This window comes from Rhamphochromis longiceps, linkage group LG3 (genome assembly GCF_057381845.1).
Source record: "Rhamphochromis longiceps isolate RC_006_pf linkage group LG3, R_longiceps_female_GT1.1, whole genome shotgun sequence".
Taxonomy (NCBI): domain Eukaryota; kingdom Metazoa; phylum Chordata; class Actinopteri; order Cichliformes; family Cichlidae; genus Rhamphochromis; species Rhamphochromis longiceps.
In genome coordinates, this window is record NC_140559.1 from 57498494 (window position 1) to 57515159 (window position 16666).

Genomic DNA, 16666 nt, shown 5'->3' on the forward strand with positions numbered 1-16666 from the left:
CTATTATTTTCAAGGTCATCTGATTTTTGTGAAGGACAGACTTTTCACAACCATTCCAGGGCTGTCGAAGAACTGATAGTTCCAACAGATAAGTTAAGCATTCAAACATCAAGTACATGGGAGGGATTTAAAGCTGGCAAATGCTATCTTTTGCATTTAATAAGTTCTAATTCCTTTTCTCTTGCTGCATCACAGGTCATCTGTTTTGAAAGCTTAAGTCATTGTCACCAAGTAAATAAACCTCTGTCAGGTCCATTTTTTAAAGCCTCCTATCATATCTATAATGTTTAGTAAGTTCAGTGACAGTGTTCAGAGAGTTCATTGTGGTGCTTATATGCAAATTTACACCCACCACTGAATATTCCTTTGCCTAATTAATGGATTAAGAGAAGTCATTAGACACAGTGGGTGACTGGTGACAGCACTTTATTGTGACCCCAGATCAAAGAGTGGGTGTGCTTGAAGCTTCAGTTTGGCCAGTTACCCTCATGGGAAAGACCTTCGTCATGGTCACCACTTACATTCAGCTCCCACACAGATAGCATGAATACACAGTAATCTATCCCACACACAGACACACTTGTATCATCTACAGCACTGCTGTAGATGATACAAGGCTCACATACAAACGATGGTTGAAATTTCCATTATTTTTAATTTCTCGTCAGCATTACTTGGAGCTTTTTTTTAATATATAGTTCTTTTAATTTGACATTTTGCTTCTGGCAAGTTAATTACTCTGTGTAAAATCTGATGACCTAACTGGGATTTAAGGAGAGAAACTCCTTTTACCAGTGTGTGTGTCAGCTGCGATCCTTCACAGTAGTTAAAATGTTAAAATCAATATGCAATATGTCCACTCTGTTCGGAGGAAAAATTCCAGAACACCATTTACCTTTTTGAAGTGCTAATGCTCCACTTGCATGGTTGAGTCTTAATGCTTTATGCACGGTGTGAGAAACTGAATTTTCTGTTAATGTACAACATGAAATTAAAGCCTCAAATAATGCAAAATTTTCATAAGATCAATGACGTGACATTTAAAGACAGAAGGACACTGAATGTACAGAAAGGACTAACGCGTCATTCCATGCTCACTATTTCATTTTTTAGGGACTGCGAGCTTTCCTCTTTACAGTGGAAATGATTCAAATGACTAAACGAACATCTATCTTTTTTAGGTTGTTGCAGACACCAGAACCACAGCGAACCTTTCTGTCCTTCTTTCTCTTCCTCTCTATCCTTCAGCCTTTCTCACTCTTTTAAGTATATCCTGAATTAATTCCATTTTCCTAAATGCTTATACTGTATTTTTTCCCATAATTGAAGATTTTTTTTTATTTTACAATGGAGTAATTTCTTTTTTGTCTTCCCCTGCATACATCACAGCAGCCCTAAATGACTACTTGTGGGAATTTTGCTTATAATAGATAATTGCACCTTTTCAAGTCATCAAAAACGACACCCTACCAACAGAAAGCCCACTGAACAGATTAGTCTGCCAGAGTGAATACTAATACTGATGTACTTTTCCCTCATTCCCTCCCGCTTTCAAAATAAACCTCCCCATCAAAACTGCCCAAATCCCCTCTGTGGAAGTTGATTTGCTAACTCTTGTCTCTCTTACTAACATGGTTCAGAATTCTTCCAATTTGATTACTTTCGTGGGTGAATTTTCTTTTCCCTTACCTTTTATGATTTCAACAACTAACACTGTGTCATTCACGGAATGTAAACCATCTGTTGTTTTCTCTAATTAACTTGCGACTTACATACTAACAAATGTACTGTTATCCTTTTATACCTTTTATTTTTTAATGAATTTTATTTTGAAAATGACCCTTAAAAACGAAATAGTTGCTTACAGTTGCTTTCTTTATTTCTTTATTTGGATGTTCTACTACAGCTATATAAAAAATAATATTTTCTTTTTCACTATTCTTTTTACAATCAAATTGCCTGATTTTATCAAAGGCGATTCGTTTTTTTTTTTTCTTTCCCACTTTTTTCGGGGCTTAGGTATGTTTTGAGTTTTTTTAAGGTTTGTCATTTTTTTCTTTCTCCTCCCCCTGTTTTCTCCTGAAGCACGCAGGCATTGGACACGCTATGGTAAACAAACTGCATTATATGGTAGATATCATTCTAATTGTCTTACACTTTGGTTTGCCCTGGGTTTTCCGTTACCTCTTTCTATTCTGTTTGCTTTACTGAAACTACAATCCTCCATCAATTCCAAGGTAGCTGGAAAAACTCCACCTTTCTGTTTTTATTTTAGCCCTCTCTCTGTATTTATATATGTTAACCGCTTTTTATTGCCATCCAGTTTCCCTTTCCTGTTAAGACTTAATGTTTTCATCCAATGAGGTCTGCTCAAAAGAAAAGATATAGGGAATTATATCAGTTTTTATTTTTTATTTTTTTGGTTGTTGTTTATTTTCTTTGTCTTTTCATTTGTTCTTCTTTTTAAACACTATCCGTATGAAGAAATAAAGAATCATTACGCAAGATATTTTCTCAATTTAGCATTCTGAAATTTTGATGAGAAACTATATTTTGTTAATCCCTATTCCCTTTTTTAAATTTATTTTGTATTTTTTTAAGAAGAACCCTTGAAGTGAACGTACACAGCAGACTTTTCAAGCAGCCTACTCTGGCCATTCCAGTGAAAGGAAGTAAAAATACATTTTTCACTTTCTGTTTTTTATATCATTTTTCTCCCAATATTTTAAAAAGTGTGAGAGAAATGCCACTAAAGACACTGTTTTGCTATGGTATTTCAGTTAGACTCGTTTGGCATGTTATTGAGTGCCCTGTAATCTAGGTTTGCCGTCTTATGGTTTATAGAGTCATGAAGATTATTTACAGCTCTTGATTTATCGGTCAAAGCCCTCACTGTAAAGAAGGCTTCAAATGAGGGCTTGATCCCATTAGTGGCCTTAGGCTGATTTATGATCAACCTGGGGCTGTTCTCAGTCTTGTACCTGAACAGTCTTCCTCTCTTACACGACGATGTGCGCACGTAATAAAAGGTTTTCATGGACAGTTAGTTCCCTGAACACAGGTGCAGGGGTGATCAGACAGTTTTACACTGAATAACCAGCAAAGTGGGGAAAGTTTGGCAAAATAACTCGTAGACCTTTATATTTAAAAATACGTAAACAAAGACGGACTGACAAAAGCCTTACTGAGATCTTATTTTACTAACTCCTATTAGGCCTTAGTACATAACAGTAATGCTGCCATCAGGGTGTAGCTAGAGCCAGCCTTACTTGCTTTCACTGGACTTGCCCAATCAATGAAGGAAACTGTCTGCCCATCGATGCAGACATAAAGGGAAGTGACTGGGAAAATCTGTGTACGATCGACCCCTCATTAACACTAACACTAACTTATATTTCTTATACTTTACTGCCCTCACCCCTTGCATGAAAAGACTCCTATCCTCTTCGATCTTCTTTTTGTTGTTGTTGTTTTTTGATACAAAGATTGCATTGAGTATATATGTATATGTATATATCACGGCTAACGTATATACATACATATATCAGTTGTCCTACTAAAATCAATATGGCCATAAGACATGTTAGCCACATTCTCCTTATTGTTTTTATTTATTTTATTTTATTATACTTTGTTTTATTTCTTATATAATTTTAACTTCAAAATTAACTTACTAAAATGAATAATGACCTCACACGTTATCTTGCTAAAACAAAAAAAAGGGAAAAATAACGAGGGGAGACAGATTTTCATTTTCTGGTGAATAAAGAATTGATGCCCCAAGGAATAAATCTGGCCAATCCATCAAATCCCATGAGTTGGAAAAGAAAAGTGTCATGTGCAGAAAGCCACTGTATCTGGTAGTGACTCACTGAGACTTGGCTCAAATTTGACAAAAGTGATAAAGCAATTTTCAACTCGCATCAGAAAAGCTGTAGTGAAATTGTAGCAGAGGCATAATGAGAACTGCAATCACGAGCAGATGTTTTTGTGTTTTTTCTGTGTCCAATACCATGAAGGACGTGGACAGTGGTGAAAAGCTATTTCCTGCTATCTTTGACCAGAATTTGAACATCTTCTCTCCCATCTCAGTTTTTCCTGTTCTTTAAAAAACCCTCTCATGTACGTGGATTCCATCTGTGATTGTTTACTCCGGTCCCATTTTCTCCAACTTCCACCTCCAAACTGAGTATCCAGTGGCTGTATTCCTGCACCATGTCTGCATGATTCTATTGGCTAGAAGTGTTCACATCAGCATTCTTATAGGGTGTAAATGCTGCTGTATCCCAGCACGTGTCAGTTTGTTGTACACGTGTGTTGATGCATTTTTTTATGTTGCCTTCTTGTCTAAAACCCCGAACACTAAAAGCTCTCTTGCTTTTCCTTTTCCCATTTGTCTGGTGTCGTGATGCCCTGCGATTAAATTCGCCCATTTTGCTGCATTTTGCCAGATGGTTTATTTTATACATTTCTTTTAATAGTTGACCTTTTTGTGTTGTGTCTCAATGAATTCTTCCTCCAAGCCCATCCTTCCGGTCATCTTTTTTATTTAAGTGCATGGCTTGTGTGTCACCCTGTTAGCTTGTATGGATTCATTTTGTTTCTTCTTAATCAAACAAACCCTTGTCACTTGAAACAACACATTCAGTCCAAATGTGGATCTGGTTTGAGCAATCAAATTGCAGAGGACTTTTAAAGAATCCTCACATACTTTTTTCACTATGACTAAATTGTTACTAATCTACTGTTTGGATAAAACCTTTGTTGTAACTGTACTAACAACCATTTTTGTGTCTGACTTCCCCTTACTTACAAAAATACTAACCGATTTTGTTCACCCTCCAACCCTTTTAACTCGTTTCGGCGCATAGTTTAAAACCCCTCTCTCTTGCGCAAATGGCACTCGCCCCAAGCTTCCCAACCCTCCCCCCATGCCTTTACTAACACAGGTTAGTTCGTCACCTCAGGGTTTACATGTCAAAACTCCACATTGAAGTTCAAAAATAGGGCTCTCTCCACTTGCGACCAGTTAGGACTTTTGACTCGCTGCCAGACACCTATGGAAACCCATCGCATGGGTGGGAATGCATTCGTTTCTGTGTAATATATTGTTTCAACTACTAAAGATAACACATTGTTCCTTTTTTTAAAAGACCTGTGACAGTAATCAGATGTTGTTCCAACAAGGGTAAGTGACACATTTCTATGTAAACATGTTCCCCTGCATGGATAAGTGTATTAAAGGAGTGATGGTACTGAAAGGAAAGAAATCTCTGACAAATGGGCCTTATGAAGATTGGATGGTCAAAATAATGGCTGTTGTTGAATTTTAGGTAGAACATGAAGCAATCGTGGGCGACTGATACAAAGCGAAAATTTATTTTTCTTATATGGAAACCGTACGACTTCCATGTGTACGTAACCAGTATCGTCTAGGCACGTTCTAATGTTCTTTTTCACTTTCATTTTTATTCTGTGGGTGAGTATTGAATCATTGTTTCTTATTTTCTTTAAATGTAAGTAGTTAATGTGAATTTCTGTGTATGCACATGGCAAAAGATTGGTGACTTGGCCCTATTCAATCACAAACTGATAGCAGACTGATTCCGTCTAATTGCCATGTTATGGTCATCTTGATCAAAGTCACTTTGTAGACAGCTGACCGTGGCTGCATTTCTGGTCCCCAGCTTTGAACCATTTCCAAGTCATCCAAGTTGGAAGTTTATTGGACATAGTGGCAATACTTTTGATTGTGCCACAGTTTCCAAATACTGTTTTCCCTATTGTGACTGTAGCATAGAATTATGCTCAAAATGTCCATAGAAGCCACATCTGGTTTGGAATAGACTACATTTAAAGTCCAATTTAAAAAAAACAAAAAACAAAAACTAGTCTGTTGGTAGATGCTGATTTATCAGGAACAAGTAGACATGAGAGAGTGGCTGAAAGCAGAGGTTAATAGCTTAAAAGAATCAAGTTCAGCAGCATGCGAGTGGGTGAAATAGATTGCTTCTTATGATTTGAACCCTAGAGCTGTGCCAATCTCTTCATAGTGTATTCAGCTTTAAACATCTTCATTGTGTCTTTTATACCTGGGGCAATCAGTTCAGCAGAGTTTAGCAAGGTCTTCTTAGTTTTCTGTATGTACAGGGCTAAACAGGTATCTGGCGAGCAGCTGGGTAAAACCGAGAATCCAATAAAGGCTGCAGCTGGGGCTTGAGTTAAGTCTGTGTATTATGTGCTGTATGTGCTGCTTGTTGGAGGCACACGAGAAAGGCCGGAAGAATGACGTTCACACAATAAAGAACAGCGAAGAATGCTAGAAATGTGCGAATTAATCTGATGCAGTTTTATATTTGTCATCCTTCCTTCCTAGAATTTTCACATTAAGCTTTGTTTCAAGAAAGAAACTGTGATCACACAATTACACCAAATAATATTCAGGCCATATGCTGTGTGCACCCAGGATGCTATTTTTTCCCCAGGAGAAGAAATAACATTATGCTGCCAACAACAGCATAATTTTGAAATTGATGAGAACGTTGCATATAAAGACAAATTTTAATTGCACTATTGCAATTAAAAGTTGGTCAGTTACTTTGAATGCACGAGGAGCTGCTTGTCTAAAAAATAGACTGATCAATCCACAGAGTCTAGTTTACTTTTTTAAGTTGATCAGTACTTATGCTTATAAGTGTTGCACACTTTATTTAGTCAAAAGTCCAAATTTACATTTTTTCATTCTAATTTGAATTCAAAAACAACTCTCAGAGAGAAAAAGCAACCAGAGACTGTTCATAGAATGGGAATATTTTACTTGGCGTTTATTCAAAGAAAAGTCTAAATACATTTATAGCACATTAATTAAAATGGGAACGCATGCGGCATATTTCAACTTGCAACCTCTGATACCATCAAGCCCTTCCTTCCTTCCTTCCTTCCTTCCTTCCTTCCTGTGTGGCCAGTGATGCAAGGGCTTGCAATTTTGTCAAAGGAATGAGTGTGTATCCTGGTTGAAACACTAACTCTTATGAATTATAACAAAGTTACCTCAAAGAAAACGTTTTTTTTTTTCAGACAACCTTTAATGTGCTTATTTTAGTATTTCGACACATTGTCTACACGGGGCTTTTAATGCTGTATAAGTTAAACCTATGATCAAACAATAAATCACTAATATAACAGGATTGCTTCAGACAGTTTATTGAATAAATCACATGTGTTTAAAGCTTTTAACATATTAAGGAGTACAATCTGGGATGAAAGTGAGGGGAAGAGAAAGAACTTACACATTGCTGGGAACTCTATAGGTGTCTGGCAGCTAGTCACTGATGTTTTCCCACTATCCGAGTAAGTGCGCTGATTCACTGAGCTGTGCCATCAACAATCCCAATATTATCCCAAAACTTCCATGGGCATAGCCAATATTGGTGTTTTTCAGCACGTTTGCCAACCCCTTTATTTTAAAAGGTTTACGGGATATTTCTCTACCCTATGACATTTCCAATCTACTTTTTTGAAGAAACGGTAATACCATGGCTATATAGTTCAACCACAGTAGTAGGAACATGTTTGACATTGCCTATAGTAACAATTCCCCTCCCACCCATTTCTTCTCTATAGCCAGTAAGGTCTCGCTTGTCACTTTGGGCAAATGAAGTGTTCCTGTTGAAATCCCTATCCAAGATCTCCAAAGATGACCCCAACATACCAGCACTGTGAACTGCAGATTCATCATGCCAGATACATCTGGCCAATGTGATTCATCTTTCTCACCAAGTAGCAACAGCAGACATAAAAATGAGTTGCCCTCTTACAAAGGGAAGTACGGGAAAAAAAAAGAAAAATGTCAAGGAAAACAGAAGATAAGAACTCAGCTGGGGAGATAAAATCTTTGGAGTGCAGTTGCTAAGGTTTCTTTTTGGTTACAGTTGCCACAGCTATAGTTGTGGACCTGTATCTTAAAATAAATTTAGGCATAGTTGATGTTTTCATAGAGGATAACTGATGTTTTTGCTAACTGAATTCACTACTTTTGAATATATTTTAAAGGACATGCTAAAGGAAAGCACCATTTCTAGATCTTACTTGACAATTAACTGACCCAAATGTAAAGCTGGACCTTGATGAAATGATGAAATGTAGTGCTACTGGCACTTTGAAGTATGCAAAGGTAATGAAAGCCAGATGGTTGTGCGTGTGGCTCCCAGCAGTGCTGCATTTGTACGTTTATGCAGAATAACAGATGTTGAATCAGAGACTGGAGTGCTTCGCTTTCGCCCAGGCCAGCTCTTTTAGGATAATTAGAAGAATAAATTGGTCACTAACTGCAAAAGTCTCTCCCGAATCAAACATCAGGATCTGGCAGGGTGTTTGTATATGATCATCGCTGTCGTACCAATACTAAATCCAGTCGTGATGAAATACAATTAAGTAAATGATAGATTTGAGTATTTTTCATAAACAACTACAATTTGCTTCATTGTAATAAGTATAATGTAAAAATACAAGGGTTTTTGTGATGACTCCTTGAAAACTTGTGGAGGAGAGATGCTTTCACGTTTCAGACTAGTATATATATATATATATATATATATATATATATATATATATATATATATATATATATATATATATATATATGATTTCTTCTTTTCATTTACTCTTCAGGTATTATTTGTAAAGATGGGATAAGGTCAGGTGTAACATGAAAAGAGCTTTCTCACCTCATGTTTTAAGGACTAGTCTTACACTGTAGGAGTGGTTCCCACACATGCTGTTGTATTTCTTTTAATGATGTTCTATTAATAGCAAAACAGTAGAAGAGGGAATCAGTATTAAAAAAAACTTTAAAATGATTTGAGTATAATAGATCTCATTAAAAAAATACAAAACTTAGTAGATCCCTGGAGATGTCAAAAAAATGGGAGGCATCATTTCTACACTTCGGTTCGCACATTATCTCACACCATTAGCTTGCAGCCGTGTGTTTGATTCTGGGTTCCACCTGGTGCTTCTGTCACCAATCAAAATTCAGCAAAGAATGTATGGCCTTGTACAAAATATGAAACTGGAGGCAATTAAATATTAAAAAGGGAAGTCATTTTTACTGGTAGCTCTGTGAATGAAGTGTTACAACGTAGCTATGCCAATCTCAGGGAAAGCCCAGTTGGCATTTTAAACATGGTGCTTGTTTAAAGGTCAAGTTCTTGTACTTATGTAACTTTAAATTCATAGTGTGTGGTTTAGATAGCTGTTTTTAGTGTTCATGACTGAAATGTTAATTCTTGAGGCTGTAGATTATGGCCTTTGCACTGAGTTTGCTAAACCAGGTTAGTTATTCTACCACTGGTAGTGATGAGACATTTGGCACACTGTCGTTCCATTGGTTTACCTTTAGCAACTGCACTCTAAAGTGAAAGCCCTCAGTCTGACCAACACCAAAAAACCACCAACTGAGCGATACAATTTAAGGTACAACCCAATCAAGCGTCTGTGTTTAATCCAATTTCTTCCTTGTTTTTCCTCCCATTTCTCTTAATTTCCCTCCTTTCTTATTATTTTCTTTTTTCTGTCTATTCCTGCTCTATATTTCTATTTCTATCTGTTCCTTTCTGTCTCTTTTGGGACATGCTTTTGCCAGGTGACCATCTCAGTTGATGGTATTTTGACCACCACTGGTTACACCCAGGAAGATTACACTATGTTGGGCTCTGATGACTTCTTCTACATTGGAGGTAGTCCAAACACTGCAGACCTGCCTGGATCTCCAGTCAGCAACAACTTCATGGGCTGCCTGAAAGACGTAAGTGTAAAGTGCTTAATATTTAAACTCTTATGAACAAACCAACTGAAATTTGCATTTTTCTTTGACGAAGTAGGGTACGAGGTTGGTACGAGGTAGGTGAGTTTCCTTGAGGCTGTTTCACCTCTCACCCAAAAAGTTTCTTCAGTTCTAAGAGCAACTGGTGGAGAGTCCCAGATTAGGTAGAGGATCATTATGTGGTCCGTGACCCTCTTGGGGACATTCCCATAAAATCTGTGACTCTCCACCAATTGCTCTTAGAAATGAAGAAGCTTCTCGGATGAGAGGTGAAACGTCTTCAAGGAAAGTCCAGATGCTTTTCTTTCCAAGGTCTTCTTTGGGTGTTGGCTACCTTTTGTTCCACTGTCAAGATTATGTGTGACGTCTTGACAGAATAATGTTGAGTTCTGGTGACTAGGAAGGCCAGTCCATTGTGTAATCATTGCTAAATTTCGACAATGATCAATGGTCAAAGGGCTGTACTCTATGTATCAGGTACTTTCCAGATAGTATTGCTTGGCAAACAGTACTTTGCTGTGAGAGATCTCCCACACCATTGACTGAAATGTATAATGTAAAAATAAACCATGACAGAACCACCATCTGTTTTGCAGATGGCTGCAGAGATCTGTTGTACACTTTTGTACATCCTTCTTCACTTCCGTTGTGCATATTCATAGTGATTTGAACCAAAATTTAAAATGACCTGTTGCTAATAATTTTCAGGCCAGTTCATCTGTACTTGAGCATTTTCTCCTTGTCTCCCTTCCTTCAGAACAGGTTGGTCACGCTTTCCGTAGGACCATTTCTGATGAAGCTTTGGACATGACGTTCAGACACTGTTCGTCTGCTATTGATAGTTTTTTAAACTTGCCAGTTCTTCTTTTGTCTTGTATTTCTCCAGTTTGATTAGGTAAAATGACTGGACTGAAAATAGTAGCCAATGTCCAAAGAAAAACTGTGAAAAACCTTCAAAAAGCCTGAAGAACTATTTTTCAAGTCTTACAAAGTCTGGCTCCTCGGAAGCAAAATGTAATGAAATGAGTGGTGGCTCACAAACCACAGTATGGAATTAGAAGCATTTTTTATTGTTTTAGACAAAGCGAGAACAAATGACACAGTTTGCTGCATGGTATCATCACACATATTTACAGAAGCACATTTGTGTTGACTGACACTTTCTCTGGAGAATCATCCGTCTGGGCAGTTATAACTCCCATATGTGAGAGTAGGAGGTGTCAGACATACAGCTTCCTGAATCCCTTTGAAGCCTCTCTCTTTCTAACCACACCGCAGAACACACAGACAGATCACAATTTGTAGCACGTCCACTCATATTTGTGGATGGCTATATAGAGGACAGTTGCCTTTTAAAATTTTTATTTCAACTCAACTTTGATAAAAATTACTTTTATTTTCACCAAGGTCTTAATTCATGGCTGAACAAGCTGTCAAGAGAACCAATCACAGCTCAAAGTGCTATGCCCTTGTAAATGTAATGACTTGTATAGAGGCAACGCAACATGGTGCCATCGCATTCCCTCATAAAACCATGCTGATTGAATAAGTAATTACTTTTGCCATCACTTTTAATGGATCGCACAGTAATCACCCTATCTCTAACTTAATTATCCCTGTAGAATTACACTTTCATTATTTGGGTTGCTATCAGAAGAATCCCTTGCGGGTCTTAAACTTCCCTAGGCATTTAACAGTCCTCTGTCTCATCAAGACAAGGCTGGATTTACAGTCAGTGTAAGTGCTAGTAGTAACAAAAGAAATTGATATTAAGGAGCCAGTGTGACCAAACTTTTAGAAATGAAAAGTAAGAGCAGATGTTTTAAGACTTGATCATTTAATTTGTGTAATCTCCTGTTTAAAGATAAGGGAGAGAAGGTGTGACAGCAACAAAAAAAGTATTTCTGTTTGACTGGACTGCACAATGAAAACAACGTAAGGGGGGTAATTTAATGATAACTAGAAGGTTTTTGACAGAGATGAGATACAAAGAGATGATGAGATGATTGTACAAAGAAAAGGGAGCAAGTTCCAGACAGGTGGGAAGTGGTGTAGCCATCAGATATTGGTATTCATGTTCACCTTTGTTTTTTAAAGTAATATGTTTGTGTTTGGTTAAGCACAGCAAGAAAATAACTTTCCTTCTTTCGTGAACTCTTTGGATATTTGGATATCTGACTCCACAGTACACTTGCTATGTTTGCATCTGGGGGCTTGTGTTAGTTTTTTATGTATTTACTTTTGGACTTCTTGCCTGTAGCCCCAAGCTACATTGAATCTCCAGTGTAAAACTGGAGATAGAATGAAACTTTCCCCAGTGAGAGAAAGAAAAGCAAATCATTTAAGTGTAGTTTGCTCTACTCTTAGGGTTAGGGGAAACAATAACGTGGCGCACAGTGTGACGTCAAAAAAGGCGCACACCTTTGACGCTGCGTTTTCTGCGTTTTCTCTGTTTTTCTTGTCCACACGTAAATGCAAAAACAGAGTTTTCGAAATTATCCACCGTGGCAGGCGTTTTTAGAAATCTCCGTTTTCAGTGACCGAAAACGACGTTTACGTGTGGACGAAAGGTGCAAACGCATAGAAAAATCTGCGTTTTCAAAAATACCCGGGTACGTGTGGACGTAACCTTAGGTTGTTTTTCTAGCAGCCTTACGGTTTGTAATTTCCAGCTGAGGTCAAGACTAAACTGAGCCAGAAAAGTAACCACACCTAGAAAGCTGTTGAGAAAAGCTGCAATAAGAGCAGCTGAGAGCACCAGGTAAAGCTGTAGCAGCTAAAGAAAAAGAAAGTGAGTGGTTGGGGGTTAGGCAGTGCTTGTTCTGTGGCACATCTCGGATTATCAGTCGTGTTATGGTCCAGGGCAAGGCTTTCATGCTGCCACCGTGGTCAAATGCCTTTGATACGCTCGGCCAGCACCCTCCAGGCAGTAGAAATCCAAAGGAACAGCGCAGCAGAAGAAGAGTAAAAAGGCATCAAAAGAGACACTGAAGCCCTGTGAAGTTTTTATTTGCTCTCTGTGTATGTGCGCCTCCATGTGTTCAAAGTCACCCACATGCTATGATCATACACAGGGTGATGTGTGTTTCCTTAGGCTCCTAAACAGAGAGGTGGGGTGTGAAATCAGGTCTCTCTGCTCCTCAGCCCCCAAGTCTTGTTTCCACAGATTCCTCTCTTCTCTTCTGTATATGTCACCATCTGTCTCCCCACTGCAACCTCCACCACCCTGTGTCTCTCGCAGACAGTGACCTTGCTATCGCTCGTTTCACACCACCCTCTCCTCATGTGCTCATCTTTGTCACTCTTCCTGCCTCTCTCATAGTTTCTCTCCATCTCTTTCTTTCTGCCTCCCATCTTCCCTTTCTCAGGGGCAGCTTTGTGTAATTAAGTGTAGCACTGTAGCTCCGTTGGTACACCAATGGCTTTGCCATCCTGATGGCCAAATTAAAAATTGATTTCTTCGACTGATTCCATGTGCTGGATGAATGCGCTTGCTCTCCTCCTTGCCCTCACTTTCTTTTACGCTCTCTCTTCCTGTCCTCCCAACTTCATATTGATGCTTCATGTCTTCACCTGTAGCTTCCTCTTAGCTTCACCTTTGTTCCACAAAAGAATCTTTTAAAGTCACCCGTCACCCTAACTCATGTCCTGCCTGCCACAAGTCAATATTCACTGGCACTTTTCAGTTTTTTTTGTTTCTTTATTTAGGCAGAAGCCATTAGTGTAACGTCTGGTACTTCAGAATGCTTCATAAACTAATAAACAGTGAAAGAGACGAAAGTTTATAAATACATAAAGTCTTTAAGGTACCATTTAATTGATATCGGTACAGAAGTGATTAGTGGATGGTGTATCAACCAACATATTCAAACCGTGCGGTGTATAGTTTCATCAAATATCCACAACACCAAGTATCTGAAGAAAGTAACAAATATTTGTTCTCCAGACCTGCAGGGTTTTGAATTTGAAGAGTTTCTCAATAACAAAACAAATCAATGGAGGGACCCCTGTGGGAGGCTTTGGCCCTGCATTAGCTGCACTGCTAGAATAAGAAAGAACAAATCACTGCCACACAAGTCAGTGAATTTTAAAGTCTGACGTGATGATCAAAAATAAAGGGGAACAGTTTTAATTTGTGTAAGAACAATGCATTTTTTTTAAACTTTTGATAGCAGTGAGTTTTCAGTAAGTAGTGAGCGAAAGACAGATGGTAGGAATAAGGATGCGACGTGAGCACAAGCAGTTGTAAAGACACCTGACCCTGTCTGACTGCAGACTCTATAAGGCAGGGGTGTCAAACTCAATTGCACAGGGGGCCAAACCTCAAAGCACACTTTAGGTCACGGGCCAAACAAGATAAACATTTATTGAACACACTAAAACAATGTTTTTTAAACATAAATGTGAATACGGACAGGAATATAATTCCAGAATAAATAAACTTAAAAAAATAAACTTTAACTTTAAATATTTTTCTCTCCATAAAAATATATCCTGTCAAAATTTTGCAAGTCAGAAATATGAACATGCTGTCAAATACCCCAGAGAAAATAAAATAAAACATACACAAGGTTCGATCTGGAGCTGGGGCATTGCTTCAGGAATGGAACTAATAAACTGTGCGGGCCATTCAGTGTCGTACTTTCCCTTGAGTGTCCCATTAGAATGCAGCTCCATCTGAATCTGCACAGGTGCAGTTTCCACCTAAACTGTAAATGGGTTGTGAAGCAGCTCAAAATTCTCATTTTGTGGCTCAAAGTCACCAAAGCGCCGTGCGAACTCAGTGCGCTCAGTTTATCAGCAAAGTGCGCATCTGGGAACACTGTTGCGCTGACTTGGTTCAACATTACTTGGCAACAGGGAAAGTGAGGCAAGTTGCACTGAACATTTGTGACAGCTTAACTTGAAATGCCTTCACCGCATCATACATGCCATGTCCATGAACTGACAGATTTCCTTGCTGAGCTCAAAAACCCTATTGAGAATTTTTCCCCAACTCAGCCAACGGACCTCTGAGTGATGTGCCGTCGGCAAACTCTGAATCTATTTCCCACATAAAAGACTGAAATTGACGGTGATTTAAACCTTTAGTTCGGATAAAATTTACGGTTTGCGTCACGGTGATCATTACATGCTCCATTTTTAGGACTTTACCACACGGCGTTTCCTGGTGTATGATGCAGCATGCTGTTGACTCACTGGTACAGTTCTCCTGCATCTTTACTCACATCCTGCCGACTAGTCCACTTTTTTCACCGCACAACACCAGCGCTCCATCTGTTGTAAGTCCAACAAGTTTGTCCCAGGGCAGTTTCATGTCGGTTACACTTTGACATACGTTTCTGCTCAGGCTCTCATTTGCCAAAATCTGCGTTTTGTCTGGACACAAGACGTTGCACACCTTCATCATGCAGTTCTTCAGAAACTCTCCCTCGGTAAATGGCCGGGCTGATTTGGCTGTCTCCTCTGCTACAATAAAACTTGCTTTCACAACAGCTTCACTTTGTGATTTTGCTCTGGAGAAAAAAGTCTGCTGAAATGTTAGATTCTTCTTTAGCTCTTCTACTTTCTGTAGTTTCTGCTCGACATTTAGGTTTTTCAGCCTATTTGTCGCCTTAAATTAAATTCCTTAATTACAGCCACATTAGCTCCACTAATAAGACACACGGGTTTACCGGCAATGTTTGTAAACATATATTCAGTCTCCCACCGGTGCTGAAAGGCTCTTTTTTCAGAATCAACTTTTCTCTTCGCCATTGTGAGGGGCTAGCTTCGCAATAACAGAAGTTTGACTTGATTGACGTGGGGATGTTCCCAGCTAGCCTAGCGTTCGTCAAGGAGGCTGCAGTGCTGCATTTTGGGATCTGTAGTTTGTGTGTTATTAGCGCCTCATATCGCCGGGCCATGCATAACAATAATAATAAATCTATATAAAATGATCTCGCGGGCCGGATATAAATGTCCGCCGTGCCAGATGTGGCCCGCAGGCCTTGGGTTTGACACATGTGCTATAAGGCATTGGCTTAACTGTGAGTGATGGTATGCTTTACACGCTTTAGTGCTCCCATGTAGCCCTCTGTCCTTCTGTTACCCTCTCATTTGTCTTTCGCCACCATCTTCTCCTGTTTTCCATACTGCTTAACACCACTCTCTTCTACCGTCTTTAGCATTTTACGACATTGTGTTCCCTCTAGCTAATCTACCCCTTTACCAAAGACTGAGTTGTAGACATAACTGGCTGAAAAGATGGCTTATCTCTCAATTAATAGATAATTTCACCAAAACTAACAAGGAGTGTTTCCAACAAATGAAAATAAAATTGATTTTCACACAGGTGCTAGTATGATAAGGACGAGTTTACAGAGCATCTGAACCTAGTCAGGCATGCTAAACATGTTTGCCATTCAGTACCAGCCACCTGAACTGGCAGTTCAAAACAATTCTGCTTTTGCTGAATCACTACTGTAAGTAGTAGCTGATCTGCCACCAAGATAAATGCCTACATTCATCGTTGTTCTAACTAGTAACACCCATCCTAACCCTACAAAGGTTTTGATGTCATGTACACGTTGAAAGCTTGCAGTAATTTGTGGTTATGCTTGTAGTGTCCTGCCTCTGCCTAGCCAGGTTATTTGTTGGCTCCAAACAAATGGATACATTTGTATACTTTTTAAAAGCACATCATTAGTGACTGTTACCCTCTTTGCCATATAAAATTGGAAATATATTTTATGGCATCAGTGCTATGTTCAAGGAATCATATTCAAAAATTTTGACTAAAATTCCAGGAAACAAGAAAGGAGAAAACCACAAATATAGTAGAAATCTGGCCACCCTTACTGT

The 16666-nt window shown here is 38.7% G+C and overlaps 1 protein-coding gene across 1 annotated transcript in view; it reads left to right on the forward strand.

The window, feature by feature from the left end:
* Positions 1–16666, forward strand: part of nrxn2b (neurexin 2b) — a 655677-nt gene that overhangs the window by 271140 nt on the left and 367871 nt on the right. The window contains exon 5 of the mRNA XM_085400466.1: positions 9644–9805. Coding sequence (XP_085256592.1) covers positions 9644–9805 — 162 coding nt within the window. The remainder of the gene's footprint in view (positions 1–9643; positions 9806–16666) is intronic.